The sequence below is a fragment of the Bufo bufo genome, chromosome 2, assembly GCF_905171765.1.
Source record: "Bufo bufo chromosome 2, aBufBuf1.1, whole genome shotgun sequence".
NCBI classification, from domain to species: Eukaryota; Metazoa; Chordata; class Amphibia; order Anura; family Bufonidae; genus Bufo; species Bufo bufo.
In genome coordinates, this window is record NC_053390.1 from 768,544,244 (window position 1) to 768,571,488 (window position 27,245).

At 44.3% G+C, this 27,245-nt stretch overlaps 1 protein-coding gene across 10 annotated transcripts in view; it reads left to right on the plus strand.

Moving 5' to 3' along the window:
• PROM1 (prominin 1) overlaps positions 1–27,245 on the plus strand; it is a 206,394-nt gene that overhangs the window by 138,503 nt on the left and 40,646 nt on the right. For all 10 annotated transcript variants that reach the window (XR_005776402.1, XR_005776403.1, XM_040419072.1 and 7 more), the window contains 8 exons: positions 1,381–1,540; positions 5,947–6,099; positions 6,245–6,368; positions 8,998–9,101; positions 10,177–10,261; positions 10,861–11,007; positions 17,250–17,321; positions 23,391–23,483. Coding sequence is in view for 8 of the 10 variants with exons in the window: in XM_040419072.1 (XP_040275006.1) it covers positions 1,381–1,540; positions 5,947–6,099; positions 6,245–6,368; positions 8,998–9,101; positions 10,177–10,261; positions 10,861–11,007; positions 17,250–17,321; positions 23,391–23,483 (938 nt within the window). In the remaining 2 variants the exon portion in view is untranslated. The remainder of the gene's footprint in view (positions 1–1,380; positions 1,541–5,946; positions 6,100–6,244; positions 6,369–8,997; positions 9,102–10,176; positions 10,262–10,860; positions 11,008–17,249; positions 17,322–23,390; positions 23,484–27,245) is intronic.

Sequence of the window (27,245 nt, forward strand, 5' to 3'; positions counted from 1 at the left end):
GATATGGAGGCAGGTTGGTGGGTGGCAATTCAGCACTTAGGTGATATTGGTCTAGTGGTTGTTTGGTGATGGGTGGCTTGGCTGTAATCCCACACCTGGCAGCAGTGTCTTCAGTGCTGATAGTAGCAGTTCACAATGCTGTCTGGAGTCCCAAAGCTTTAAATTGTTTTGGAGAACCTGTATCCGGAGTAGGAGCTCAGCGGGTTGCTTCCTGAGCACTGACGTCTAGAAGGGGAAGGGCCGGGAGAACGGTGGCAGGCAGGGACCAGCTGGTAAGTGATGTGGCAGCCGTACCCACATGGAAGAGCAGGAGCATGGTGGATATAGACTGCCTGATACGATTAACGGAAGAGTGAGGAGAGGCTTAGTATGTAGGCTATACAAGAAGACTGTACCTTGAGGAGCATCTACTTTAGCTATAGTACCAGTCTCCATTTAACATCTACAATATATGTTATACTTCACCTACACTGTTATCAGGGGCGTAGCAAAAGGCTTATGGGCCCTGGTGCAAGAAAGAGTTCAGCTTGGGCCCCCTTTCCCTCAGTTCTTTGTGGCCAGGGGCAGGGGAGCACATTGTCTTCCTAAACCCCCCCCCCCCCCTTCCCCGGCCAAATTCTTGACCTAACCCTTTCCCTCCAGCCAGAGGACTAACTTGAACATTCTGGGCCCCTGTGCAAAATCTATAACAGAGCCCTCCCAGCATGTACTTTCTATAATACAAGTGTTTTCTTATGTGGCGTAAGGGTCTTTGGCCCCCTCAGGCTCCTGGGCCCGGTAACAACTGCTACCGCTGCACCCACTATAGCTACGGCCCTGGCTGTATAACATTTGCTTGTCTAACTTATCAACGGCGTGAACTTTACCAGTGTTTGACTGTACCAATTTAGGAAAAAGTTCAAACGTTACAGAAGCGGGGCTATTGCTTTTCACACTCCCCTTTCAAGTCTGAACATCGCAAGCAAATTATGACAGTTCTTGCTTTAAAATAGATCCCACAGGCAAAAGAAGAAACATTCTGTACCTAAAATTCCAAAACCTGTAGTCAAAAGCTGAAAAGTACAGTATGTGTAAATGTGAACGCTAAAGAGAACTCTGACTTTATCCTCAAATTCCATTGAACACCAGTTGAGTGTGTCCAGTGTGTATTCTGTTCATTATTCATTGCGTGCCCCGTTTTCCTCATTCATGATACATTTGTGAGTTTTGGATTAACTAATATAAGTTAATATGACATGTGACATAGATGGGCAGCCTTTGGATCTTCAGCTCTTGAAGACCTGCATGTTCTATTTTGGGTATGTAGTTCATCAAAGCTGTTCCATCTGAGTTTGATCAGAAATGTTCATTTTGTTTTGGTGTCTTTGCTGTTTTTTTTAGATGTGAAGAACATTTTGGATTCCATCGGAGCAAATATCACAAAATTTTCCAAAATGATCCCAGTCATTCACGTAATGTCCAACCTTACGTTCTATCTAACCCAAAGTGAGATGTATGTCCGAGATTATTATCCTGTCATCGAGCAGTATGACTTTTACAGGTATAGTCTGTTCTTCAGCATTGTATGATGTACATACGGTATCTAGAGCCTTTATTAAAGGAACATTCTGGTCAAAATGAATACATTACATAGTGCAACATCTAAGGGGGCAGAGTATAGATTCTTTCTTTGGTACCTCATACTCATTTTATATGATATACCTAAGATACCTCAGTTTGAGTCTGGCCATGTACTGCTAAATGGCATGAATGTTTCATCAAAAGTGAGTCGGAATCTATAGGAGTAACATCAAAATAAGAGACCTGGTGGCTCCAGTGTTGCCACATGTAGGGGCCCTGCTACAGATTTTGCATTGGGTTCCAAGCGATTTAAATTGCACATCTAAATTCAGCAACTAATTTTTTTGTATACTATATTTTTACATTGAGATGCTGTTGTTATGTGTGCCTCTTGAAGGGGTCTTGCTATCTGAAGAATTTATGGCATATGCACCCATACCCTACTGCTGATTCTTTTCAGTTTATTTTTAATATAGTGCAGTTAATATACACTGCTCAAAAAAATAAAGGGAACACTTAAACAACACAATGTAACTCCAAGTCAATCACACTTCTGTGAAATCAAACTGTCCACTTAAGAAGCAACACTGAGTGACAATCAATTTCACATGCTGTTGTGCAAATGGGATAGACAACAGGTGGAAATTATAGGCAATTAGCAAGACACCCCCAATAAAGGAGTGGTTCTGCAGGTGGTTACCACAGACCACTTCGCAGTTCCTATGCTTCCTGGCTGATGTTTTGGTCACTTTTGAATGCTGGCGGTGCTTTCACTCTAGTGGTAGCATGAGACGGAGTCTACAACCCACACAAGTGGCTCAGGTAGTGCAGCTTATCCAGGATGGCACATCAATGCGAGCTGTGGAAAGAAGGTTTGCTGTGTCTGTCAGCGTAGTGTCCAGAGCATGGAGGCGCTACCAGGAGACAGGCCAGTACATCAGGAGACGGGGAGGAGGTCGTAGGAGGGCAACAACCCAGCAGCAGAACCGCTACCTCCGCCTTTGTGCAAGGAGAAACAGGAGGAGCACTGCCAGAGCCCTGCAAAATGACCTCTAGCAGGCCACAAATGTGCATGTGTCTGCTCAAACGGTCAGAAACAGACTCCGTGAGGGTGATATGAGGGCCCGACGTCCACAGGTGGGGGTTGTGCTTACAGCCAAACACCAAGATTGGCAAATTCGCCACTGGCGCCCTGTGCTCTTCACAGATGAAAGCAGGTTCACACTGAGCACATGTGACAGACGTGACAGAGTCTGGAGACGCCGTGGAGAACGTTCTGCTGCCTGCAACATCCTCCAGCATGACCGGTTTGGCATTGGGTCAGTAATGGTGTGGGGTGGCATTTCTTTAGAGGGCCGCACAGCCCTCCATGTGCTCGCCAGAGGTAGCCTGACTGCCATTAGGTACCGAGATGAGATCCTCAGACCCCTTGTGAGACCATATGCTGGTGCGGTTGGCCCTGGATTCCTCCTAATGCAAGACAATGCTAGACCTCATGTGGCTGGAGTGTGTCAGCAGTTCCTGCAAGACGAAGGCATTGATGCTATGGACTGGCCCGCCCGTTCCCCAGACCTGAATCCAATTGAGCACATCTGGGACATCATGTCTCGCTCTATCCACCAATGTCACGTTGCACCACAGACTGTCCAGGAGTTGGCAGATGCTTTAGTCCAGGTCTGGGAGGAGATCCCTCAGGAGACCGTCCGCCACCTCATCAGGAGCATGCACAGGCGTTGTAGGGAGGTCATACAGGCACGTGGAGGCCACACACACTACTGAGCCTCATTTTGACTTGTTTTAAGGACATTACATCAAAGTTGGATCAGCCTGTAGTGTGTTTTTCCACTTTAATTTTGAGTGTGACTCCAAATCTAGACCTCCATGGGTTCAAAAATTAGATTTCCATTGTTTTATTTTTGTGTGATTTTGTTGTCAGCACATTCAACTATGTAAAGAACAAAGTATTTCAGAAGAATATTTAATTAATTCAGATCTAGGATGTGTTATTTTTGTGTTCCCTTTATTTTTTTGGGCAGTGTAGTTACATTTTTGTAATATACTTTATTAGTGAAAGATGTTTCATTTTACCAAAAAAATAAGGAGTAAAGAGTCTTCTTAACAAAGCTCTAACTGAGAGTTGCTAAGGAGAGTCCTCCTTCAACGTCTTCTGAGCACTGAAAGTGGCTATTTGTACATAGAGAGGCAGGCTTCTCAGCCTGCCTCTTATTTCATTACCCCAGCCCCTGACTTACTATATGTTCCCTACCACTGAGCTATTAGCCACATTTATGTAAAACGTTGCTGTTATGGGACTAAATGATGATGTGTGAGACATGTTGTCCAGGCATGCTATAGACTGGGTTTTTAGAAGAAATTTTGATGTAATTTTTCCTTTTAACCTCTAGTAGAAATATTATTTGATATACTGTATTTGCTATAAGATCTGAATATAATCGGGCTGTTGCTTAGTAACAAACCACACGACCAGCAGGTGACCACATTGGATCTCCTTGCTTTTGTGGAGGTCATTCACAATGAGATGGAGAAGACCTTGGTGATTTTATATTTCATGTACTGGAAAGTCTCCATGCACTGACTTCCTGGTGAGCTTTTTGTGAGCTTGTACTTATACCAGGTAAACTATGGAAGGAAGACTGAGCAGCGTTCTGCACTTCTAATGAGACAGGCTGTAGACATCAGACTGATCATTTGTTATACCCTTACTTATCAGCCTGCACTGAATAATAGCAGCTAAATATTACCTACGGTTATGTCATCGGGTGCACTGTTTATCAGTTGTACACAGTAGCTATATACTTTGCCCTATGATAACAACTCACCGTCTTGTTGTACTGCTTCATTAAAACTGATCAGTGATCTCCACGCTACCATGTAGATGTGACCTTTTGTAACTCCAATGACAGTAGACCTGTAAAACTTGCTGGGACGTTAATACTCAAGATATGTATATACAACTTGGGCAGTGTACACTGTAGGTATAACATGGAGAGTATGGACGGTATCACAGTGCCAACTTCTGTGGCTGCTATACAGACTTCTGGTCCATATTGTTTAGCACTTAAAGTACCATAGAAAAGTATTGTATAATGTCCTGAATATAGCCGTGTGCACCTTATGGCTAGAGGTACCCTTTAAGCATTGATTTCCTGTCCTCACATGTGTTTCTCATTTCTGTGCACATATTTGACACTGTGACAAAACAGCTATTATAGATATAATATGTATGATATGTCTTAATGTCTGAGAAGAACATCTAACCCTCAAGGCAATTGATTCCTGCATTTAACATGAAATATGTATATTTCATTCTGCAGGTATGTTATATAATCCCTCACACAGGGAAGTAGCCATCTCTAAAATATGTTACGTGATAAATGGGAACCTTTATGGTTTAGAAAGAAAATCTCTGTGTTTTCCAAGGGTAGAAACTTCACTGGGTTGCAATACCAGAAACAACTCATAGACACCACTGCCCTGTAGTTAGTACCAGAAAGCTGGTGAAAGTTTATCTCTTCCCTTCCCTGCCTTAAACCACCAGGGATGCTGACATTAGACCCTTCACCACTCTATGCCACCAATGATGCTGGCATTGACTGCTTCACTGTCCATATAAACCAGGGATGGCGTTGACCTCTTCGGTACGCCTGACTACGATATTTGCAGTAACCCATTCAGTAACTAGACCACCAGAGCAGTTGATATTAAACTTGCAGCTACACTAGACCACTAGAGATGATAATATTTGTATGAAACAATACCCCCCTCAAAATCACACACTAGCTCAACTGAATGTAATGATACCTTTCAATTAGCGATTTATTGCTTCACTTTGGAGAAAAATCACTTTTGGTTCATGTCGATCAAGGAGGAGAGGGAGGGGTTGGCAGAGGAAGCAGGAGGAGCACGGGTGGCTTGGGTCCACCCTTGGTGCACTTAACTGCTCATTAGCATATGTATTAGAAGTAATTTTACTCCAGAATGAAGTAACAGGTCTCTAAGTGAAAGGTATCATTACAATCACCTGAGCTAACCCTACAAGGTATTGTTCGTGGGTTAACAGTGAATTTCGTGGTGACAGATTCCCTTTCACAACCCTTAGGTGAGGTGAGTATTCTGACTCCAACATATTCTCAAGATGTTTCATATGATCTTGCCTCTTTAGATGACCAAATCTGATAAAAAGGTGCTAAGGTCCTTTGTCTCAGGTGGATACTGACTATCTTTCTCTTTCTTTTTGTATTGTGTCCACTTATCATATATCTTTGAGATGAGATGAAAGTCTGAAGAATGTTTCACAGATAACTCATCGTTCTCTAGTGGTAGCAAATTAGAAATATACATTTAGCAATGACTTCTCCTCTACAGGTGGCTCGGATCTCTTGTCCTCTGTTGCATGGTGACACTTATTGTGGTTTTCTACTTCCTTGGCCTCCTATTTGGTTCTTGTGGTTATGACCAACATTCTTCTCCAACCACGAGAGGCTGTGTCTCAAATACTGGAGGGAACTTTCTCATGGCGTGAGTATACTTTGCACATCTTGTAGGTATCTTATCTATCGTCCTACATGATGCTCGCAGCGGATGGTCTGCTGTAATTTATTATGTTCTGTTATGTTTTTGCCTTCCAACCCTATAATAACTAATATTGATTATTACTTTGCAGCGGAGTTGGATTCAGCTTCATGTTCTCCTGGGTTCTCATGCTTATTGTGATTGTTACATTTCTGGCCGGAGGAAATGTAGAAAAGCTGGTGTGTGAGCCTTTCCAAGACAAGTCTTTGTTTAAGGTGAGTATGCATGTCATAGACGTTAACTTCAATCTCCTTTGATTTAATCCATTAATACATCCTGGACTTAATCCTATATTTTATTCCTTAGCTAAGGGGTAGGGCAACCACTACTACTATCAGCAGATGTACACATGCATACTTGGCTCAGCCAAGCATGTAGGCATTCTCAATAGGAGAAGGGGAATAAGCTGCTGCCAGGCACCTCTTGTACTGATATCTTGCTTGAGAACAAGTCATCGGGGCTGTCCCAAATTTCTAACATGCCTAACCTTTCTTCTGACATCTGCTGACAGGGGAAAGTTGGAACAGCTCTATACACATTGGATAGTCTGCTGGTTCGGATGAAATTAGGTTCAAACAATGTTTGTCTAACATGGATGTCAATTTAAAGGGGTTGTCCAGGCTAGGAGCCAGCAACCCTAGTGGGCGGAAGGCATGCCCCATTAAAAAAAAAACTTGCTCGCAGTCCTTCCATTTCAGCGCTGCTGCCCCATTCCTGAACGCTTCCAGACCAGAAGTGGCTTGGTTCCTTGACTGCTGCGGCCAATCACTGGCCTCAGCAGTCAAAAATACTTGAACAGTACGGCACTAACATGTCACTAGCAGTGACTTGCTATACAAGCACATGTAACTGGTGGCCACAGCGGTCATGGGACCTAGCCACTTCTCGTCCGTAAGTGGCAGGGAACGGGGTGGCGACACTGAAACAGTGGGACTGCAGACAGATGAGTTTTTTTGTTTTTGTTTTTTAATAAGGCACACCTTTCAAACACTGGGTTGTTGGCTCCTAGGCCAGACCATCCCTTTAAGTATCTCCACATAAGACTGGTATTGTTCTACATGGATGCCCTGAGCTCATCTTGTGCACATTCCCTCTCATCATAAGGCACTGAAATTTTTCTTGACATTTTACCTTCCCAGCACATTAAGGAGCAGTAGGAGCCTGTATATAATCCACACAAATATGACGCTGCGGGGGAAAAGCCAATTTGTCTGTCCATCCAACATAATTTATGGTGCGTGTTTTCTCAAGCCGCAGCCTGTATGACAGCCGAGATATGCCACTCACTCGCTCACAGCTCCAGGCTCCGGCAGCCACAACGGAGTCTTCTTTCGCACACAGATAAAGAGCTTTTCATTTTTAGTGATCAACTATTTCACTTTGTCACATTCGGTACTTTTTAACTAAATGGCTGAATGCCTGACTAATGTGATTACATTATGAACATGCCATTGTGCTCTGAGCACAGAAAAAGGCTTATCTGGGAGGTAATCATCTTAGCTTCTAGAGTCATCCTCTTCTGTCTCCTTACAGTACTTTCCATGGTTCATCATGAGCTTTTAGCCATAAAAAATAACATATGGGCAGTAGGAAAGTCTGAACATGGAGACTGTAACGCTCTACGGTGCTACAGATTTATATAGCAATGAGGGTGGCTTCCACTATGGGCATTGTATTAGACACCATTAGTTACTGTCACCCAGCATGGGTTATATCATTGGGACACCAAGACAGATCAATGTTATAAGACTTCTTACAGAAGAAAGACTTAGGATCCTCATCTTCCATAAAGATGATGATGCCTGATAAGCTTTCTCTTCCCAGTGAGAAGGGGGCAAATCTGGGTTCCTTTTTAGGACACTTGTGCTTCATGAAGAAGCAGCTTTTACAGTTTCCAAATCTGTAGCTGGGATTTCTACAGGCCCCCAGGGTGCTGGGACCCCTGCTATGATTGCTACCTCTGTAACCGCCATATTTACACCACTACATTAAAAGTATGTCTTCAACATGTAGGTGATGCCAAAACTGTTTCCTCTATATTTAGTTTACTTGAGGTCTAGTATATAGGGGCCCAGATTTGTGAAGGTGTCTGTGCAAAAAATCTGTCTAAAAGCAGAGAATTTTGGCGCATCTTGGGTTTCTACACTGTTTTCCCAGCATGCTTGACAAGGAAGTGGGGCTCAGTGGGAAGGAGAAGGGCTTCACAGGAGAGGGGGGCTAAGATGAGTCATTTTTCACCAAAATTTGCACCAAAATTCTGTTGTAAAAATGTGGCTCAAGTAAGTAGGCCAACCAATAGTTAGTTGGTATAGTTAGAGAAAGGTGTCTCCCTCCTTCACATTGATCATCCAGCCTGAGCCCCTGTGATAAATCAGATGCAGGTCTAGACAGCCGGTCTAATGGTGGCCATACACATTAGATAGAAGTCGTACGTGTTCAGTATTTTCCTCCCAAAGTCAGACAAAAGAGATTGTTCATGAATGAAAGATCTCTCTTTGAAAGGACGTCCACGAATGATCTTTCATCCATCACCCAGTTTCATTGAATGTGTTTGGGCTGTTTGAACAATTGTAACGCCCAAAGTAGACTAAAATGTGTATGGTCGTGTCTGCGAAAGGAACGTTCACCAGATGATTCCTTGTTCAACTGCTGTTCAACCATCAACCAACTTCTGTGTAATGTGTACGACCAGCTTTAGTTATCTTCTCCAGAGATCCTGGAATAAAATACATACTGTATTTATTATAGGATGTCGATGTGCATCGATTGCATTTCCATTTGTTGCCAGGAATGACTGACTTTATGTCTTGTGATGTGTGATGGCATGCTTTTTCTGTTCTCAAGGTTCTGGATACTCCATATCTGCTGAATTCACAATGGAAAAATTATCTCTCCGGTGTCCTATATCAAAATGCCAATATGAATCTCACTTTTGAAAAGGTCTACAGGTAAAACCCCAAATGAACTGGCAGGAATGGATTTATGGGGAAAGGGAAAAAATGTTACCTGTGTCGATCATCTAACCTGTCCTTTCCATATTCCATGGTAGCCTGTATAGTACCATAACATGTGAGAGGAGGATATATTTAGAGTATATAGCAAGATATCTCTGTATAACCTGATGACATCATTCTACCTCACTTCTATATACTGACGGTCTCATGTAGCACTGGGGTCTATGGGCACAGCAGGAGCAAAGCTATTCTACTGGGAAGGGTTATACAAAGGGGAGTGAATTGTGGGCAATGTTAAAAATTGGGTAGGACTCCACCAGAATACTGCATTCACCATATATTAGTAAACCAGAAATTTGAGCAGGAACCAACATTTGGTAATTCTGTTTCTTTTTCCTACAGAGAGAAAGAATTTTTTTGTTTTGGTGTACACTGGCAGTCATTTTTGACAACCGAAGGTCCAGTAACCTTGGTTGTCATTAGGGATGAGCGAATAGCTTCAGATGAGCCAAAGCTATTACTTCGCGAAGTCTTGCGAGACTTCGGGTAATAACGTCATGGTTTCGGTTCCAAGTGCCTTGTCCATTTTTTACCAATTAGGACTCAATTAGCCAAAGCAGAGCGCCATGATAAATGGCATGGTTTGCTCTAGAAGATCACTGCAATATATGGGTTAGTCTCAGTTCACATCTACAGTACCTCATAGCTTCCACATCGCTCTGCCAGATCTGTTGCAACACATCCAATGCGCTGCTTATAATGGGATCCGTTGGGTTGCGCTGAGGCGTCCATTGTTTTAAAAAGGAAAATAGCATTGCATGGCGCTCTCTTTTTCCAATAAAATGGGAGCATACAGCTCTACAACTGAAATGTGAACAGAGCCTTATACTGGTACCCAACCATACAAGGCTGCAAAGGAGCACTTTGGCAATAACACTAATGCAGTCAACTGTTTGCTGAAAGATCTGCTTGAAGAACAAGGGTTAGCCATAGCAGACCACCCCAATGTCTAACTGATTTCTTACATGTTTAGCGAAACTGTTGATGATTTACTCATATTATTTTTTAGTGACTGCAAGGAAAACAAGGGCATTTTTACGGCTCTTCAGATTGATCATATGTTTAATCTTAATGAGTTCTTGAACATCAACCAGGTAAGTGTTCAATTCACAAAACCTGACTTTATGCAAGGGATGTTATTTACTGCAAGTGCAAGTATTGAGGTTCATTGGGAATTAAACCATTGTGATTCCTGGGATGTAACAATGAAATACATTGACTATAAGAGTGGACTTCACATAGGTTCTAGGGACTTCTAACGTTACCAGGAACATACACAGGAATGTGTGATCCACACCTGAAAGTCAATATGGGGCTCCTACTTGGTGCTGATTTACACCCCGCTATCCCTTGCAGGACTGAGGAGCAGCATGACCTTTAGCCCTATTTCTCATTGACATCCTTTTCATCTATGTGGGTTAACACTGTCTAAGGGGAATCTGGACAATCTGAGTTGCTCTTGAAAGACCCCATTGAGCCACAGGAGCTATGATTATACATACACAACAGGATAGGCAATGGGATTTTCTAGGGCTGAATATAAGAATTTGACACATACCGTAGAAGGCTAAATCTATCATTTGAGGATCTCACTTGAAGATGTACTATTATTAATAATACTTTTGCACAGTATGACGAGGTATGAATTTGCAGATCATTACTTTTACTAACCTCTATGACCTTTTCTTCCCAGTATGTTGATGAAATATCAGATCGGATTGAGCTGATGAATATAAACCTGAAGGATATCGTTTTGCTGGATCAAAAAGGAAGAAAGAATTTAGAAGATTTCAGCGCAACTGGGATTGATACAATAGACTTTGATGCATTTTTAGCCGAGGTAAGTGCATGACATGAGATGTGTCAGTCATCAACATGGAATTTACAGTATTGGTCAATGCAGTACTTACAATCACAGTCCTCATATTCTTTGAATCTGTGTTTCTTAACTTTTCTAAGCTAAGCATCCCCGAGTCAAAGAAATTTTACAATACGTTCACTCACAAATATGAGCAAAACTGCTCAACTATGGGTTTTTACACTATGCTGCTATTAGTGCTGGGATGAAACCCTTACCTTGTTGGTCAGTGGGTGATTTGTGCCTATTTACTTAATGACAAGTTTCATTTTCCATCCAGGACTTTAAAGGGATTCTCAGATCGTCAATATCAGATCAGTGGGGGTGCGATTCTTGGCACCCCCACCAATCAGCTGTTTAAAGAGGTCTTGGCACTCCATTGAGTGCCACAGTCTCTTTGTAGGCCAGTGATGTCATGGTTTTTTTTGGTCACAACACGGCCTCTGTGCAGCTAGGCTGCAATACCAAGCATAGCCACTTTACAATGTACAGAGCTGTTCATGGTATGCTATGAAGAGGTAGAGTCATACGAGAACTTTGGCCCTCTGAAACAGCTGATCGTGCATGTGTGTGGGGGAGGGGTGTCAGGTGTCAGACTTCCACTGATTTTTATATTGATGACCCATACTGAGTATACGTAATCAATATTCTTGGAGAACCCCTTTAATATTGATGATCCATGCTTTGAACATGCAATCAATGGCCTCATGCACATGACCGTTGTGTGTTTTGCAGTCCGCAAATTGCAGATCCGCAAAACACGGGCGGCTCGGATGCGGACCAAAACAACGGTCGTGTGCAGTGGGGATTCTGGTGCTCCATGTCCCTAGACAGGCACGCAGTTTGTGTGTACAAGTGGCTGTGCCTGGTATCAAAGCTCAGGCCATTCCGTAGATGGAAAAAGCTGCAGTACCAGGTACCAGCTCCTGTGCAATTGCAAGGGTGACCAAGCTCCTTCACGTCCCGGAAAAATACTGGATATGTGCTTTTTGTACATCTTTTCAGATATCGAAATGTCATCTAACTTCCTCCAATAGTACACTCCCCATTAAAGGGTTAACCTTAGTATCCTCTATTACACAACAGCCTTAGGGTCCCCTATTATAGAGTCTAAATAGCAGAATAAAACCAGAACCATCTAAGACCAGCAGCAGATCTGCATTCTGAGACCAGTAGTCCCATAGCTTGTATATGGTGGTGCTCAATGCAGCTGACATAGTCCACGAGTAGGGAAATCATGGTGCTCACAGATGTTGCGAATTGTGGTCTTCGTTGACTTTGCAGCAGGTTTTCACGTGGGATCTGCCCATCCAGATGTCATTACCTACCAGTGTAAAAACCTGCTATGAAGCCAATAAAGGCCTATTACAGAGCAGCCACATTGCCTCAATTACAATAATCTTTCAACAATGGGCTTACAGCAGTACCTCCAAAAGAGATCTAGCCTGCAATCAGGACTGTCTTTAATATTGATTGGACCCTGGGCAAGTATTTACTTGGGCCCTCTGGATCCCCCTTCCCACACCCTAGCATGCAGTCACGCCCTCCACCACAACACACACAGAAAAAATAAAAATCTACACACCTCGTAGAGTAGTAAACTTTAATAATGATGAGTGGCCTCTAGAGGTGTTCCTTGGCAGTAATGTAAATACCACCTTTTTTTCTGAAAAGACCGTGTTTACATTAAAAAGCTTGCAGAGACATGATATAGACACCAGAACTACTACGTTTAGGCTACTTTCACACTCGTGTTTGTATTATCTTTAACATTGCCAAGACGGATCAGTCTTGAACACCATTGAAAGTCAATGGAGGACGGATCCGTTTTCTATTGTGCCAGATTGTGTCATAGAAAACGGATCCGTCCCCATTGACTTACATTGTGTGTCAGGACGGATCAGTTTGGCTCAGTTTCGTCAGAGGGACACCAAAATGCTGCAGGCAGCGTTTTGGTGTCCGCCTCCAAAGCGGAATGGAGACGGAGCGGAGCCAAACTGATGCATTCTGAGCGGATCATTATCCATTCAGAATACATTGGGGCAAAACTGATCCGTTTTGGACCGCTTGTGAGAGCCCTGAACGGATCTCACAAACAGAAAGCCAAAACGCTAGTGTGAAAGTAGCTGGTTCTGGGGGCTATAGTGTCCCTTAATATATAGAGAGAAAAAAGAATCAGCACAAAAGTATCAAATAAAATGGCTGTATCATTATTCTAAAAAAAGCACAACTTCTGACACAAATATATAGTATTTTGCAGATTACTTTTTTTTTTTTTTTTTACAATGTGCAGATAGTACTGTACTACTAACCCCTCCATCCTCCCCTACATACAGGGTAATACAGCGCCCCATACCTCTTACATCCAGGGTAATACAGGGCCCCATACCTCTTACATACAGGGTAATACAGCGCCCCATACCTCTTACATCCAGGGTAATACAGCGCCCCATACCTCTTACATCCAGGGTAATACAGCGCCCCATACCTCTTACATCCAGGGTAATACAGCGCACATACCTCTTACATCCAGGGTAATACAGCGCACATACCTCTTACATCCAGGGTAATACAGCGCCCCATACCTCTTACATCCAGGGTAATACAGCGCCCCATACCTCTTACATCCAGGGTAATACAGCGCACATACCTCTTACATCCAGGGTAATACAGCGCACATACCTCTTACATCCAGGGTAATACAGCGCACATACCTCTTACATCCAGGGTAATACAGCGCACATACCTCTTACATCCAGGGTAATACAGCGCCCCATACCTCTTACATCCAGGGTAATACAGCGCACATACCTCTTACATCCAGGGTAATACAGCGCACATACCTCTTACATCCAGGGTAATACAGCTCACATACCTCTTACATCCAGGGTAATACAGCGCCCCATACCTCTTACATCCAGGGTAATACAGCGCACATACCTCTTACATCCAGGGTAATACAGCGCACATACCTATTACATCCAGGGTAATACAGCGCCCCATACCTCTTACATCCAGTGACGTCTCTTTGATGTAGATGTTCTCTTTCCTCATCTTCTCCTTTCGGACCTTCAGACCAGACCACCATTTTTCAGCCATTTCTCGTCTCTGCAGTTTGACAAACAAAATCTTAGTTTACTACTTTTCTATCATCCTCCCATCTTCTGGACAAATCATCCTACCACCCCCAATACTGTGCCGCTGTGCTCCCCAATACTATACTGCAGAAACAGATAAACCCCTGATATTACTAGTACAATGCAGATAGTGCCCTTCAATAATTATTGGCACACAGTGCCCTAAAATAACTGCGCCCAGCAAATAGTACCCCTGACACTAATAGTGTAAACATAACGTCCCCCAAAAATAATTGTGGTAAGCTGATACTGTGTCAAGGTGCCCCCACAGTAATAGTGCTCCCAAAAGTCCCACCAATAGGAATAATTCTCTGCTAGAGCACACATGGTAGTAATAGTGCTCCTACAGTGCCCCCAACATGTCCCCACTGTGCCCCAGAAGAAATAATGCTCCCATAATGCCCATACTAGTAATCATGTTCCCCAGACCCCCAGTAGTAATAAAGCCCATCATAATGCCCCCCAGCAGTAATACTTCTCCTTATAATGTGCCAGCGCAAAAAATACCCCCTTTTAATGCCCTCAGTTGAGCTAATGTCCCCATAGTGCCCACATTATGTGCCAGTATAAAATACCACTATATAGTGCCCCCAGTAAATGCCCCCATAGTGCTCCTCTCCCCCTTCTTCCTAGTTCCCCCATAATGTACCAGTATAAAATGCCCCATATATAGTGCCCCAGTAGATGCCCTCAGTGTCCCCCATAATTTGCAAGTATAAAATACCCCTTCTTAGTGTCCCCCATAGATGAGCCCATAGTACTCCTCTCTCCCCTTCCACATAGTACCCACCATAATCTGACCCAGTATAAAATTCCCCTATACAGAGCCCCCCATATAAAATACCCCTTCTTTGTGGCCTCAGTAGAAGCCCCCATAGTGTTCCTCCCCACTATTCCCCCATATAAAATACCCCTTCTTTGTGGCCTCAGTAGATGCCCCCATAGTGCCCCCAATAATGTGCCAGTAACAAGTGCCCCCATAGATGCCCCCCAATCATGTGCCAGTAACAAGTTCCCCCGTAGATTCCCCCAATCATGTGCCAGTAACAAGTGCTCCCATAGATGCCCCCCAATCATGTGCCAGTAACAAGTGCCCCCATATATGTCCCCAATCATGTGCCAGTAACAAGTACCCCCATAGATTCCCCCCAATCATGTGCCAGTAACAAGTACCCCCATAGATGCCCCCCAATCATGTGCCAGTAGCAAGTGCCCCATAGATGCCCCAATTCATGCGCCAGTAAAAAATTCCCCCCAATCATGTGGCAGTAACCGGTGCCCCCATAGATGCCCCACAATCATGTGCCAGTAACAGGTGCCCCCATAGATGCCCCACAATCATGTGCCAGTAACAGGTGCCCCCATAGATGCCCCCAATTATGTGCCATGCCTGCCGGCACTCCAGGCAGCGTACTGTGAGAGTTGTGATTCTCTAGGACCTTAGATGACATAATCACCATGTGACCAGTAACCTAGCAATATTACTGGTCACATGGCTATGAGGTCATCAAGGTCCTTTCTACCAGGAGTGTTGCAGGAGAAGTTTGCCTTAACTGTGGAGCTTTTTTTTGTGAAGATTACATCAGAAAAAGGTAACAGGGGCTGTTATGCTAATATACTGTAAACTACTGTATAGTGGGGGGCTGTATACTGTGGGGACCTGTATACTGTGGGGACCTGTATACTGTGGTGACCTGTATACTGTGGGGGCTGTATACTGTATACTGTGGGTGCTGTATATTGTGGAGTGCTATACTGCTGTACTGTATAGTGTGGGGGCTGTATACTGTATACTGTGGGTGCTGTATATTGTGGAGTGCTATACTGCTGTACTGTGTACTGCGGGGGGATGTATAGTGTGGGGGGCTGTATACTGTATACTGTAGGTGCTGTATATTGTGGAGTGCTATACTGCTGTACTATATAGTGTGGGGGGCTGTATAGTGTGGGGTGCTGTATCGTGTATAGTTTGGGGTGCTGTATACGGTGAGGTGCTATACTGCTTTACTGTATACTGTGAGGTGTTGTATACTGTGGTGTGCTGTATACTGTGGGCTGCTATACTGCTCTACTATATACTGTGGGGTACTGTATAGTGTGGGGTGCTATACTGCATACTGTGTGGTGCTATATACTATAGGGTGCTATACTGCATACTGTGGGTTGCTGTATACTATAGGGTGCTTTACTGCATACTGTGGGGTGCAGGGGTGCACTGTAACACTAGGGTGAGCCGAGCCCTGGTCTCCTTCCTGCAGAGCGGTGCCCACTTCCAGCCTGAGCCCAGCTGCCCAGAGCACTGATCCTGAGCCGCTAGAGTCTTCAGAACTGGAAGTATTTACAGTCATTCACTGTATTCTACCAGATGTGTGGATTTTTTGTGTGTGTTGTGCTGGAGGCCGTGATTGCCTGCTAAGGTGTGGGAAGGCGGGATCCAGGGGGCCTAAGTAAATTTTTGCCCAGAGTCCAATCAATATTAAAGACGGCCCTGCATGTGCCAGTAAAAGGTGCCCCCATAGATGCCCCCCAATCATGTGCCAGTAGTAGTACCATATAAAAAAATAAACACCTCTTCCGGTCTGTGTCCCGTGCTGTACGGCCTAGTGCCTGCAGTCTATCAGAGGAATGGGGAAGGGAGACGCCTCCCCCTCCCCTGCCCCGCCGCAGCACATCTATCTGTATCGCTGTCCTGAGGACGGCGATACAGATGACTATGGAGATGAGCGCTTCCACAATGGAAGAGCACATCTCCCTGTGCCCTGCGGCCGCCCCTCACGTCACCAGTGGCTAGCAGGGCTCAAGAGGCAGCTGCCTTGGGCCCCCCCAGGAGCAACTGGGCCCGGGGCAGCTGCCCCTTTTGCCCCGCGTTAAAGACGGCCCTGCCTGCAATATGTCCTTCTGTAGCAGAGCCATCTCATAACAGCGTCCCAATGACAGACCCTGTTGGCAACAGTCTGGTACAGAAGCATGACCCGGGGCGCTTCTGTAGATCTTCATCACAACACCTACAGTACATGTACAAAAGTTGGTGGAAATGATGTTGCGTTATAACGTGTGCTAACTTCTATCAATCATGTCCATCTCTAGACAGGTAAAAGCAGTACAAAAGTGGATCTGTTGGCATTTGCCAATGAACTAGAGGGAAATGCTGACATGCTGGTAAGTACCTTCTGTATGTGTTCCTTTGATCTATGAAATTTACATTTTACATTCTCTGTTATCTGAGGCCTTTCTCTAGATTTCCTCCAGATGTTGTACCGCTGTACACTGGGAAATACTGCAGCCACCCTTACAGCCCATTTAAATACCGAGCATATTACTAAATGAGGGTCATGCTATTTCTTTCAGAATTTTTGTTATAAGATTTTTGTTCTAACTGGATTTGGGACAATGTATGTAGCCTGCGCTATCATACTTTCATATCTGTTGAGTACTGTAAAGGAGATATATGGTTCGACAAAGCTGATCACTTTCTTAATATATCATTATAACAGCTTCATTTTTCAAATGGATGACCCCTGTGTAGATATAAAGTGTGAGTTTTCCGTGCAGGTGCAATGCGATGAGGTGAAGGCTTTGCACCTGCACTGAATCCGGACCCATTCACTTCAATGGGGCTGTGCAGATGAGCGGTGATTTTCACGCATCACTTGTGCGTTGCATGAAAATCGCAGCATGTTCTATAGTCTGCGTTTTTCACGCAACGCAGGCACCATAGAAATGAATGGGTCTGCGAGAAAATCGCAAGCATCCGCAAGCAAGTGTGGATGCGGTGCGATTTTCACGCATGGTTGCTAGGAAATGATAGGGATGAGCAACCCCATTAAAGTCTATACATGATTATAAGGGGAAATAATAGCATTCCGAATATAGAATGCTTACTAAAATGTGCCTTGAGAGGTTAAAAAAATAATAATAATTAACTCGCCTCCTCCACTTGTTCGCCCAGCCGGCATCATCTTCTTTCTTCTTCTTTCAGGACCTGCAAAAGGACCTTTGATGACGTAATCGCGCTCACCACGCGGTGAGCGCGGTGACTTCAGCGCAGGTCCTGCTGAATGAAGATAGAAGAATGGGTCCGGATTCAGTGCGGGTGCAATGCGTTCACCTCACGCATTGCACCCGCGCGGAATTCTCGCCCATGTGAAAGGGGTCTTAGTGTTGTACTTTTGCTACAGTCAGGTCCATAAATATTGGGACATTGACACAATTCTAACATTTTTGGCTCTATTCACCACCACAATGAATTTGAAATGAAACGAACAAGATGTGCTTTAACTGCAGACTGTCAGCATTTGAGGGTATTTACATCCAAATCAGGTGAACGGTGTAGGAATTACAACAGTTTGCATATGTGCCTCCCACTTGTTAAGGAACCAAAAGTAATGGGACAGAATAATAATCATAAATCAAACTTTCACTTTTTAATACTTGGTTGCAAATCCTTTGCAGTCAATTACATCCTGAAGTCTGGAACGCATAGACATCACCAGACGCTGGGTTTCATCCCTGGTAATGCTCTGCCAGGCCTCTACTGCAACTGTCTTCAGTTCCTGCTTGTTCTTGGGGCATTTTCCCTTCAGTTTTGTCTTCAGCAAGTGAAATGCATGCTCAATCAGATTCAGGTCAGGTGATTGACTTGGCCATTGCATAACATTCCACTTCTTTCCCTTAAAAAACTCTTTGGTTGCTTTTGCAGTATGCTTTGGGTCATTGTACATCTGCACTGTGAAGCGCCGGCCAATGAGTTCTAAAGCATTTGGCTGAATATGAGCAGATAATATTGCCCAAAACACTTTAGAATTCATCCTGCTGCTTTTGTCAGCAGTCACATCATCAATAAATACAAGAGAACCAGCTCCATTGGCAGCCATACATGCCCACGCCATGACACTACCACCACCATGCTTCACTGATGAGGTGGTAAGCTTAGGATCATGAGCAGTTCCTTTTCTTCTCCATACTCTTCTCTTCCCATCACTCTGGTACAAGTTGATCTTGGTCTCATCTGTGAAGGCTTTTTTAGATGTTGTTTAGCAAACTCTAATCTGACCTTCCTGTTTTTGAGGCTCACCAATGGTTTACATCTTATGGTGAACCCTCTGTATTTACTCTGGTGAAGTCTTCTCTTGATTGTTGACTTTGACACACATAGACCTACCTTCTGGAGAGTGTCCTTGATCTGGCCAACTGTTGTGAAGGGTGTTTTCTTCACCAGGGAGAGAATTCTTCGGTCATCCACCAAAGTTGTTTTCAGCAGTCTTACGGGTATTTTGGTGTTGCTGAGCTCACCGGTGCGTTCCTTCTTTTTAAGAATGTTCCAAACAGTTGTTTTGGCCACGCCTAATGATTTTGCTATCTCTCTGATGGGTTTGCTTAGTTTTTTCAGCCTAATAATGGCTTGCTTCACTGATAGTGACAGTTCTTTGGATCTCATCTTGAGAGTCGACAGCAACAGATTCCAAATGCAAATAGCACACATGAAATGAACTCTGGACCTTTTATCTGCTCATTGTAATTGGGATAATGAGGGAAAAACACACACCTGGCCATGGAACAGCTGAGGAGCCAATTGTCCCATTACTTTTGGTTCCTTAACAAGTGGGAGGCGTTACAGTACATCGATGTTACAGCTACTTCTATTGCTGATGTCACAACAACTAATGCTCCTTTTCCTGCAGCCATTACTAGCTTGTTACGATGAGTCCGATATAACTAATTAGAGTTATGGCTGCAGAAGAAGCCTCTGCTGTTCTGCATATAAAATGTGCACTTTGCAGACAATGTTTCTCTAGGATATTTTCTTTAGAAATATCTAATATACCATCTCCTAAGATAGAGATTGGTATGTGCATCAGCATTGTGCCAATCCAACTGAAAAACTAATACTGTCTGGTTACTAGGGATGTAACCAAGGTTAGGGCTCTTTTATACACTTGTTTAAAAAAAAACACAATTTTTTGTGACTTTTTTTTTATTTTGAAAGATTCCCGGTATGTTCCCAATGGCTAAATCTGCCACTGATTCAGCAGCAGAAAATGGGCATTTTCTTCTGCTAATTTCACATTCAAAACCTTATCAACAGTTTCCCATTGACTTTAATGTAAAAAAAAACTTGTGGGGGATTCAGTCAGCACAAACCTGTATGCAGGTGCACATCACTATGGCGAAATACACATACAAACGCAAAAACAAATGCAATAGCACTCTGCAACCAGCATTCTGCCCTGCCTCTATGCTGGATGTTGAATGAGGCATTGGTGTACATTTTGGCCAAAGCGTAATAAGCCACTCACCACGTCAAGGTCGCCTCTATGAGTGGTCCCTAACACTAGTACCTACCTGTTATGGGCCATGATAGCCACACTCCCTGGATTTTGTGTGGCTATCATGGCCCATAACAGGTAGGTACTAGTGTTAGGGACCACTCCATAGAGGCGACCTTGACGTGGTGAGTGGCTTATTACGCTTTGGCCAAAATGTACACCAATGCCTCATTCAACATCCAGCATAGAGGCAGGGCAGAGTGCTGGTTGCAGAGTGCTAAAAAAATACTTGACCATGTGCATACCTTTTACAAATGGTAGAGGGTTTTTTTCAGCATCTGATTTGAAAAACACTTGAGAAGTGACATGTTGCTTCTTAGAAGAAGGTTTGATTGTGGCCACGATAGAAGTCAATGGGGAAGCAGAAAAACCTCACTGAAAAAGTGTTCCAAAATTCCTGTAAAAACTACTCTAAAAACACCACCAACAATTTGTTTTAGCCACTAATCCGGCACTGATTTTTCTGCTATGGATTTTAGCCGCGTGAACGTACCCTCATTTTATTCAGAATTTTTTTAAGAGGAACATTTTAGAGAAAAAATGCCAGAAAAAAAAAACACCATTCTTGGTACATGCTGCATTTTGTCAAATGTCGGTACTCTACTCGCCCCCAAAAATGCTGCAAAGCAAAAGGCTTCATATGAAGACATTTCAATATTCAACTATAGGCTTTGAAATAACATTTGGCTGAAACGACTTTGACCTAAAAAAAAGATGGAGAAAACGGCAAAGAAAATACCACAAAAAGTGCAGCACAATGCTGTGCGGTCAGACATGGCCGTGTCTGTATTTTGGTCTGCAAAAAATTGATTCTCAAAATAGCTTCTGTTCTGGATTCCATATGTTCCTCGCTCCCATCAATAGAAAGGGCTATTCTCATTCACAATACGGACAAGAATACACGTTCTATCATTTGTGGGCCAGAAAAAACGAAATTCCAAAAAACAAAGATGTGACGGGTCAAAAAATGCAGATAGTACATGGATGAAGAATCTGGTCCTGTGCATCTGGCCTTACTTTGGTTTTGTCAGGCGGCACTTCCCTACCAAAAAGACAATTTTAACATATACAGGACTTTGGCTCAAGGCCTCTGGGCTTTGGGAAAATAAATTGTGGCAGGACACTGACTACTTCTGGATTTGTAACTTCTTATTTTTTAGGGGCATTTTATACACATCATGACCACTGTGGGGTTTCGCTCTGGTAGATAGATAGGGTAAGCGGGCGCAGTACAGAGGCAAAATACAAGTTCTTAACTCAAAATGTCAGTGTTTATTCACACTTGAGGCAATTGCACAAAACAGAGAGAGAAAGTATCTGTGGATCACTCCAGCTAGACAATGTGGAACAGGTGCTCTTGGTCTAAGTGGCCCACCCAGCCACGGATAGATAAAAGAACAATGTAAAAAGTAGACCAGGCACTCTATATATGTAGCCAACAAACGAGATATTTATTAAATAAAATACAATCAATTATCTAAAATCATATATAATATCATAGCAGCATAAAATATCATAGCAGCATAAAATGACAGTATCCTAACGATATATAACAACAGGTAGATAATAATATATCAATAGCAGCAATAGAGCATAAATAGAATAAATAATATCAAATAGCAGCAAGCAGCGGTAGGTGGTGCAACAAATGTACCAAAAGACAATGATGATTCAATGATGATTCAAGTCCATCCACATAAACCGCAGACTGATTGTACGTTTTGTACAAATCGTATATTCCTCTTTAAATGCAGCAGGGAATGTAGCACTAATTAAAAGCCAACCATGGAAAACCGCCAAAGTCTTTCCTAAAATAAGTTTCCTATGTTCCGGATCATATATTTTTCACAGTTCTACTCCTGGCTAACTTCTATTAGCGCATATATATAAGTCACCAGTCTTTGCAATATGACGGGAGAGACCAGAGGGTACAATGCGGTGAGCAAGGTGGCGTCCCACCTATTTGTAATTGCTCATTCAGTGTTACCTTACTCTTGCTTGTTTCCCGTTTCTAAATGCCAACTCGGTGATCTGTGATGAAGTAGGTGTCAGCTGACTCTGTGTCCAGTATCGTCTGCGCTCGGTGAAGACAAGTGTCGCCGGAGTTTTCGTTCCAGGAACTTAAATCAAGTACAGGGGAGACTATCTGCCAGCATGCCGCTGCAAGGTGTAGGCCATACGCGTTTCGGGGACGTGGCCCCTTCCTCAGTGGAGTTGCACAATTGCACAAAACAGCATGTAACTTTGCAGTCTTGGTGTTAATTCACACACAATGGAAAGTTCATATAACACAAGTCACCTTGCTGGCAGTTCTGCCTCCAGTAGTCCACAGCAGGCTTTAGGGGGCCTGTTTCCCCAGCGTGCGGCTCTCAGCCCTCCAGCACGGCACAAAGCCTCAGATCCCAAAAACAGAGAGATCTCTGCTGAGCCCAGCTGCCTATTTAAGGACAGCCAGGTGCTGCCAGAACCCGGACCGATACTTAAACTCCGGTCTGGTATTTGACCTCACCTGGCTGGAAACCAACCCAGCCGCACATGCTGGGAGGAAAATACCTGCCTTGCCAGACACAACCCCTCATTGTGTCACACCACATAACACAACTCACTATGATATTGTCATGAGTTAACCAATGACAAACTCCTCACTGCTGGATGTGTAATATAACTCATTAACAGACTGTATGAAATCAATGAGAAATCTGAGATGGTGTTCATAGCAACCGGTACAGTGCAATTAAAATGGAAGTGAGCCTTCTAGTGCTATAGGCAAGATCACAACTTGTGAAATGCTGCAGTATAATCAATGATCTTTGAATTAACCCCATGCTGTAACACTGCTTTTATTCGTCTCCCCCTTTACACAATAACGGCTCTGCTCAGAAGTCTTTCTGTTTGCTTTCAGCCAAAAGGAGCATTAGGAAACGCTATAAAAGGCCACGCTAATAGTATACGGATGATCCACCTTCAGCAGGTCGTACCGATGGAGCAGACAATGGTAAGCACTATATTCTGTAGACAGGTGCGGGGATCAGGGCTGTGTATCTGGGCTCTACATTGTGGTTTCATTGTGATAGAACTGTCCTGGTTTCTCCAAATGACTGTCATGTCTATAACACATTGAGTTGTGTCAATTGTATGCATGGATTGTCTATTGAAAGTTTACTGTAACACAGTGGCTGCTGTTATGTGCATGACTATATACTATGTTCTGACTATACTTTGACTATACGTCCTGTTTAGGACAAGTGTAGGACCAGCTTAAAAATTTGATCGGTAAAAACAGTGATAGTGGTTTGCCACAATTTTCCATTAATGTCTGGTTGGTTGGGTCTGACCCTTCTGAGAAGAGGGGTACCTTCTCTATTGGCACCCCATACAGCTACACTCCTGGCTTTGAGCCCTGGCTTATACAAAGTAATGTCATGACGCTTTGTCTCCTGTCAGATCTACTTTGCTTTTCTGGAGGCCCACATGGTCCGATATTGACCAAAAGGGTGCGGCCACACGGTCAGGTTTCCTGATGCAGTTTTGGAAGCCAAAATCGGGAGTGGATCATAGAGAAAGTATACAGGACAGATACCACTTCTCCTCTTTTTTTTCTTTTTTTTTATTTACTTCTGATTTTGGCTTCCAAAACTGCATCAGGACACCTGACTGTGTGGCTGTACCCTAATGGGTTGACTATAGGGTCTCTGAAAAAAAAAGTCAGCAGAATATGAAGCGCTGTGGCTTGGGTCACAGTGGTCGGACCATTATATGATGCCAAATACAGGTTGGGCTTCCTTCAAACTTGTGTGATGGACCCATTGATTGATCCTATCCATTTCTATAGGACTCATCTGATACCAAAGTATATCAGGGGGGTCCCTTCTTTTCATTCCCTTCAGATTTCAGCATCAGATGTGGCCACTCGTTCGTGACCATGTCACTTTATTTTCTATACTCTAAACTACTCAAGTATTACTTGATTGCTCAGATATTGTCCTCCATATTTTTGTCGAGGCTTGATAAATGAACTGCAGTGGCTTCTGAAACATCTCCACCAACTCATTGAAGCCTGATATGTAACTGTTGTCAGATATGACACTTGTAATTCTTACATTACTGCTAGAGATGAGCGAATTGAAGTTGACGAAGTGGAATTCGATCAGAATTTCAGGAACAATTCAATTCGCATTGAATCTGAATTTCCACACGTTTCGTGCTAACAAATCACATTTTTTCCTAAAACGGCTGCTGCACACGTTGGGACGTGGAGCAAAGAACTCTGGGAATGAGGGATCACCCACAATGCCATGCATGCAGCCAATCAGCAGCCAGCCAGCCCTGTGATGTCACAGCCCTATAAATAGCCTCAGCCATCTTGGCTTCTGCCATTTTCCAGTGTGCTTGGTGCAGGGAGAGATGTCAGCAGGCGCTAGGGACAGTGGAAGGAAAGACTTGAAAACTTTTATTTTGCTGAATAGAAGTTCAGGGAAAGATCATTGGAAGAGAAGGGAAAGAATAGGGAGGAATTATTCCACACTATAAAAGGAGAACGGGGTCCAACAGGGGAGTGTACAGCCTGGGTAATAGGAGCAATCCTATTACACCTTGCTGCACTGACTGGGGATCCCAATTGCCATTATACTGCTGCTTTCAGGTTTGCAATAGATGATACCTCTGTAATTCCAGCAAACCGCTCTTGTTATTTGCCGTTCAGCGGTGCAGTTATATGTTCTAAAGCCTTTTTTGGGGTATATTAGTGGGGAAAGGGGGGGAGGTGCTTATTAGCCGTTGTGTAGTGAAGTGAGAAAATTACAGCCTTTTATGGGGTGTATTAATTTCCATTTTATTTATTTATTTGATCTAACATTATGTCAGACAGAGAAGTGACAGGCCCTGCACAGGGGAGTGGCAAATGCCTAAATGTTTCTGCCGCAGGCAGAGGTCGCAGCACACTAAGGGGCTGTGACAGCAGGGGTCACTTCGAGACACCTGAGCTCCCAGTGTCAGCTAGCGGTCGTTTCTTGACCAGCAACCCATGGGTTCTTGAATGGTTGACTTAGTCATCCACTTCATCGCAAGTCACATCAGACACCCCTAGCGAAAAGTCGGTGGGTTATTCAGACACAACCCTTAGTTGGCATGGCCCGGGAGCAGGCCCTGTGCCCTCACCTCTCCTCAACCTGCCTCTGTCCTTTTCTGTTCCCTCATCCAGAGAAGTATTTTATGCTGTAGGCTCAGCTCCACTATACAGCGACGACAAGCTACTAGAGGACAGTCAGCAGCTACTGGCCAGCCAAGATGTGGATGAGACATCCGCCGCTTCCTCCGGTAGGCGGGCAAGTAGTGATGAGGAGAGTGGCGTGGGAGCCGGTGTTGCGAGCGGTCATGCTCCTGGCTCAGAGACCGTTGAGGAAGACATCAGTGACGTGCAGACAGTACTCGATCATGATGTAGCCGATCGCAATTGGAAGCAGGGTGACGAAGGGGCTTCATCATTATCGGGAGAAGAGGATGGCAGCTTGCGCTTGAGGCAGCGGCGGAGCCAGCAAGTCTGTAGTGTGGCCAGGAGTCAGCAGGATGGCAGCAGTGGGAGGTCAGAAGCCAAATGTGCTTGGGGTAGACCACCCGCTTCGCAGGAGCATCACGGTGTTCACGGAGGCAGCGGCGGTAGCAGTCAGTCAGTGCGGAGTGTTGGGGGTAAAATCACCTACTCGGCAGTGTTTTGTTAAGCCACCGCAGCGGGTGAACATGGCCATTTGCCGAATCTGTGGGCAGATGGTGAAGCGTGGCCAGGGTGCCAATGTCAACATATGCAGCATCACCATGAAGTGGCCTGGGAGAATCGTGGCTCCAATGTGGTGGTCATGCCTCTCGCAGCAACCGCTGCATCACCCAGTGGCACGCACTCTATTTCAGGCAGTTAAGGCTCCACCACCTCAGCCAATGGGAGCTGTCTGTCCTTCCCATCATCTACCTGTCCTGCTGCTCCTGCTCCTCGCCCTCCTACTCCTCGTCAGTCATTCTGTCAGAAATCGATCACCAAAGCAATTGCCAAGAGACAGCAGTATGCGTGCACTCATCCAACGGCACAGAAACTGAATGTGCTCCTGTCCAAGTTGCTGGTGCTGCAGTCTCTCCCTTTCCAAGTGGTGGATTCTGCACCTATCAGAGAACTGAGGGCTTGTGCCGACCAGAGGTGGAGAGTCCCAAGCCATAATTTCTGTGCCTAAAAGGCAGTACCAGCCCTGCACAAATATGTAGAACAGAAGGTGGGCCATTCCTTGAGCCTGTCGGTGTCTGCCAAAGTGCACGGCAGTGCCAACGTGTGGAGCTGTAACTACGGTGAGGAACAATACAAGTCCTTTACGGCCCACTGGGTAAATGTGGTTCCTGCCCAGCTTAACTAGCAACTTGGTTAGGTGACGCCACTTCCGCCTCCATGTTCTCACGCCATTGTTCCTGCGATAATGTCCACCTCTCCCTCCTCATCCACCACTGTGTCTTCATCCTCCACTGCAGGGACAATTCACAGTGCTCCTCCAGCATACCACATGTGCAGGGCTCAGCGGTGTCACGCTGTTCAACACTTCATTTGCCTCGGCGAACGGAGTCACACAGGGGAGGAACTGCTCCGTGGCATTCATCAAAAATTTGAATCTTTGCTTTCTCCACGACAACTGAAAATCAAGAAGAACATGGTGTCGGCGCTGCATCAAGAAGGGCTGAGCCATGTGCCCTGCATGGCGCACGTGTTCAATCTGGTTGTCAA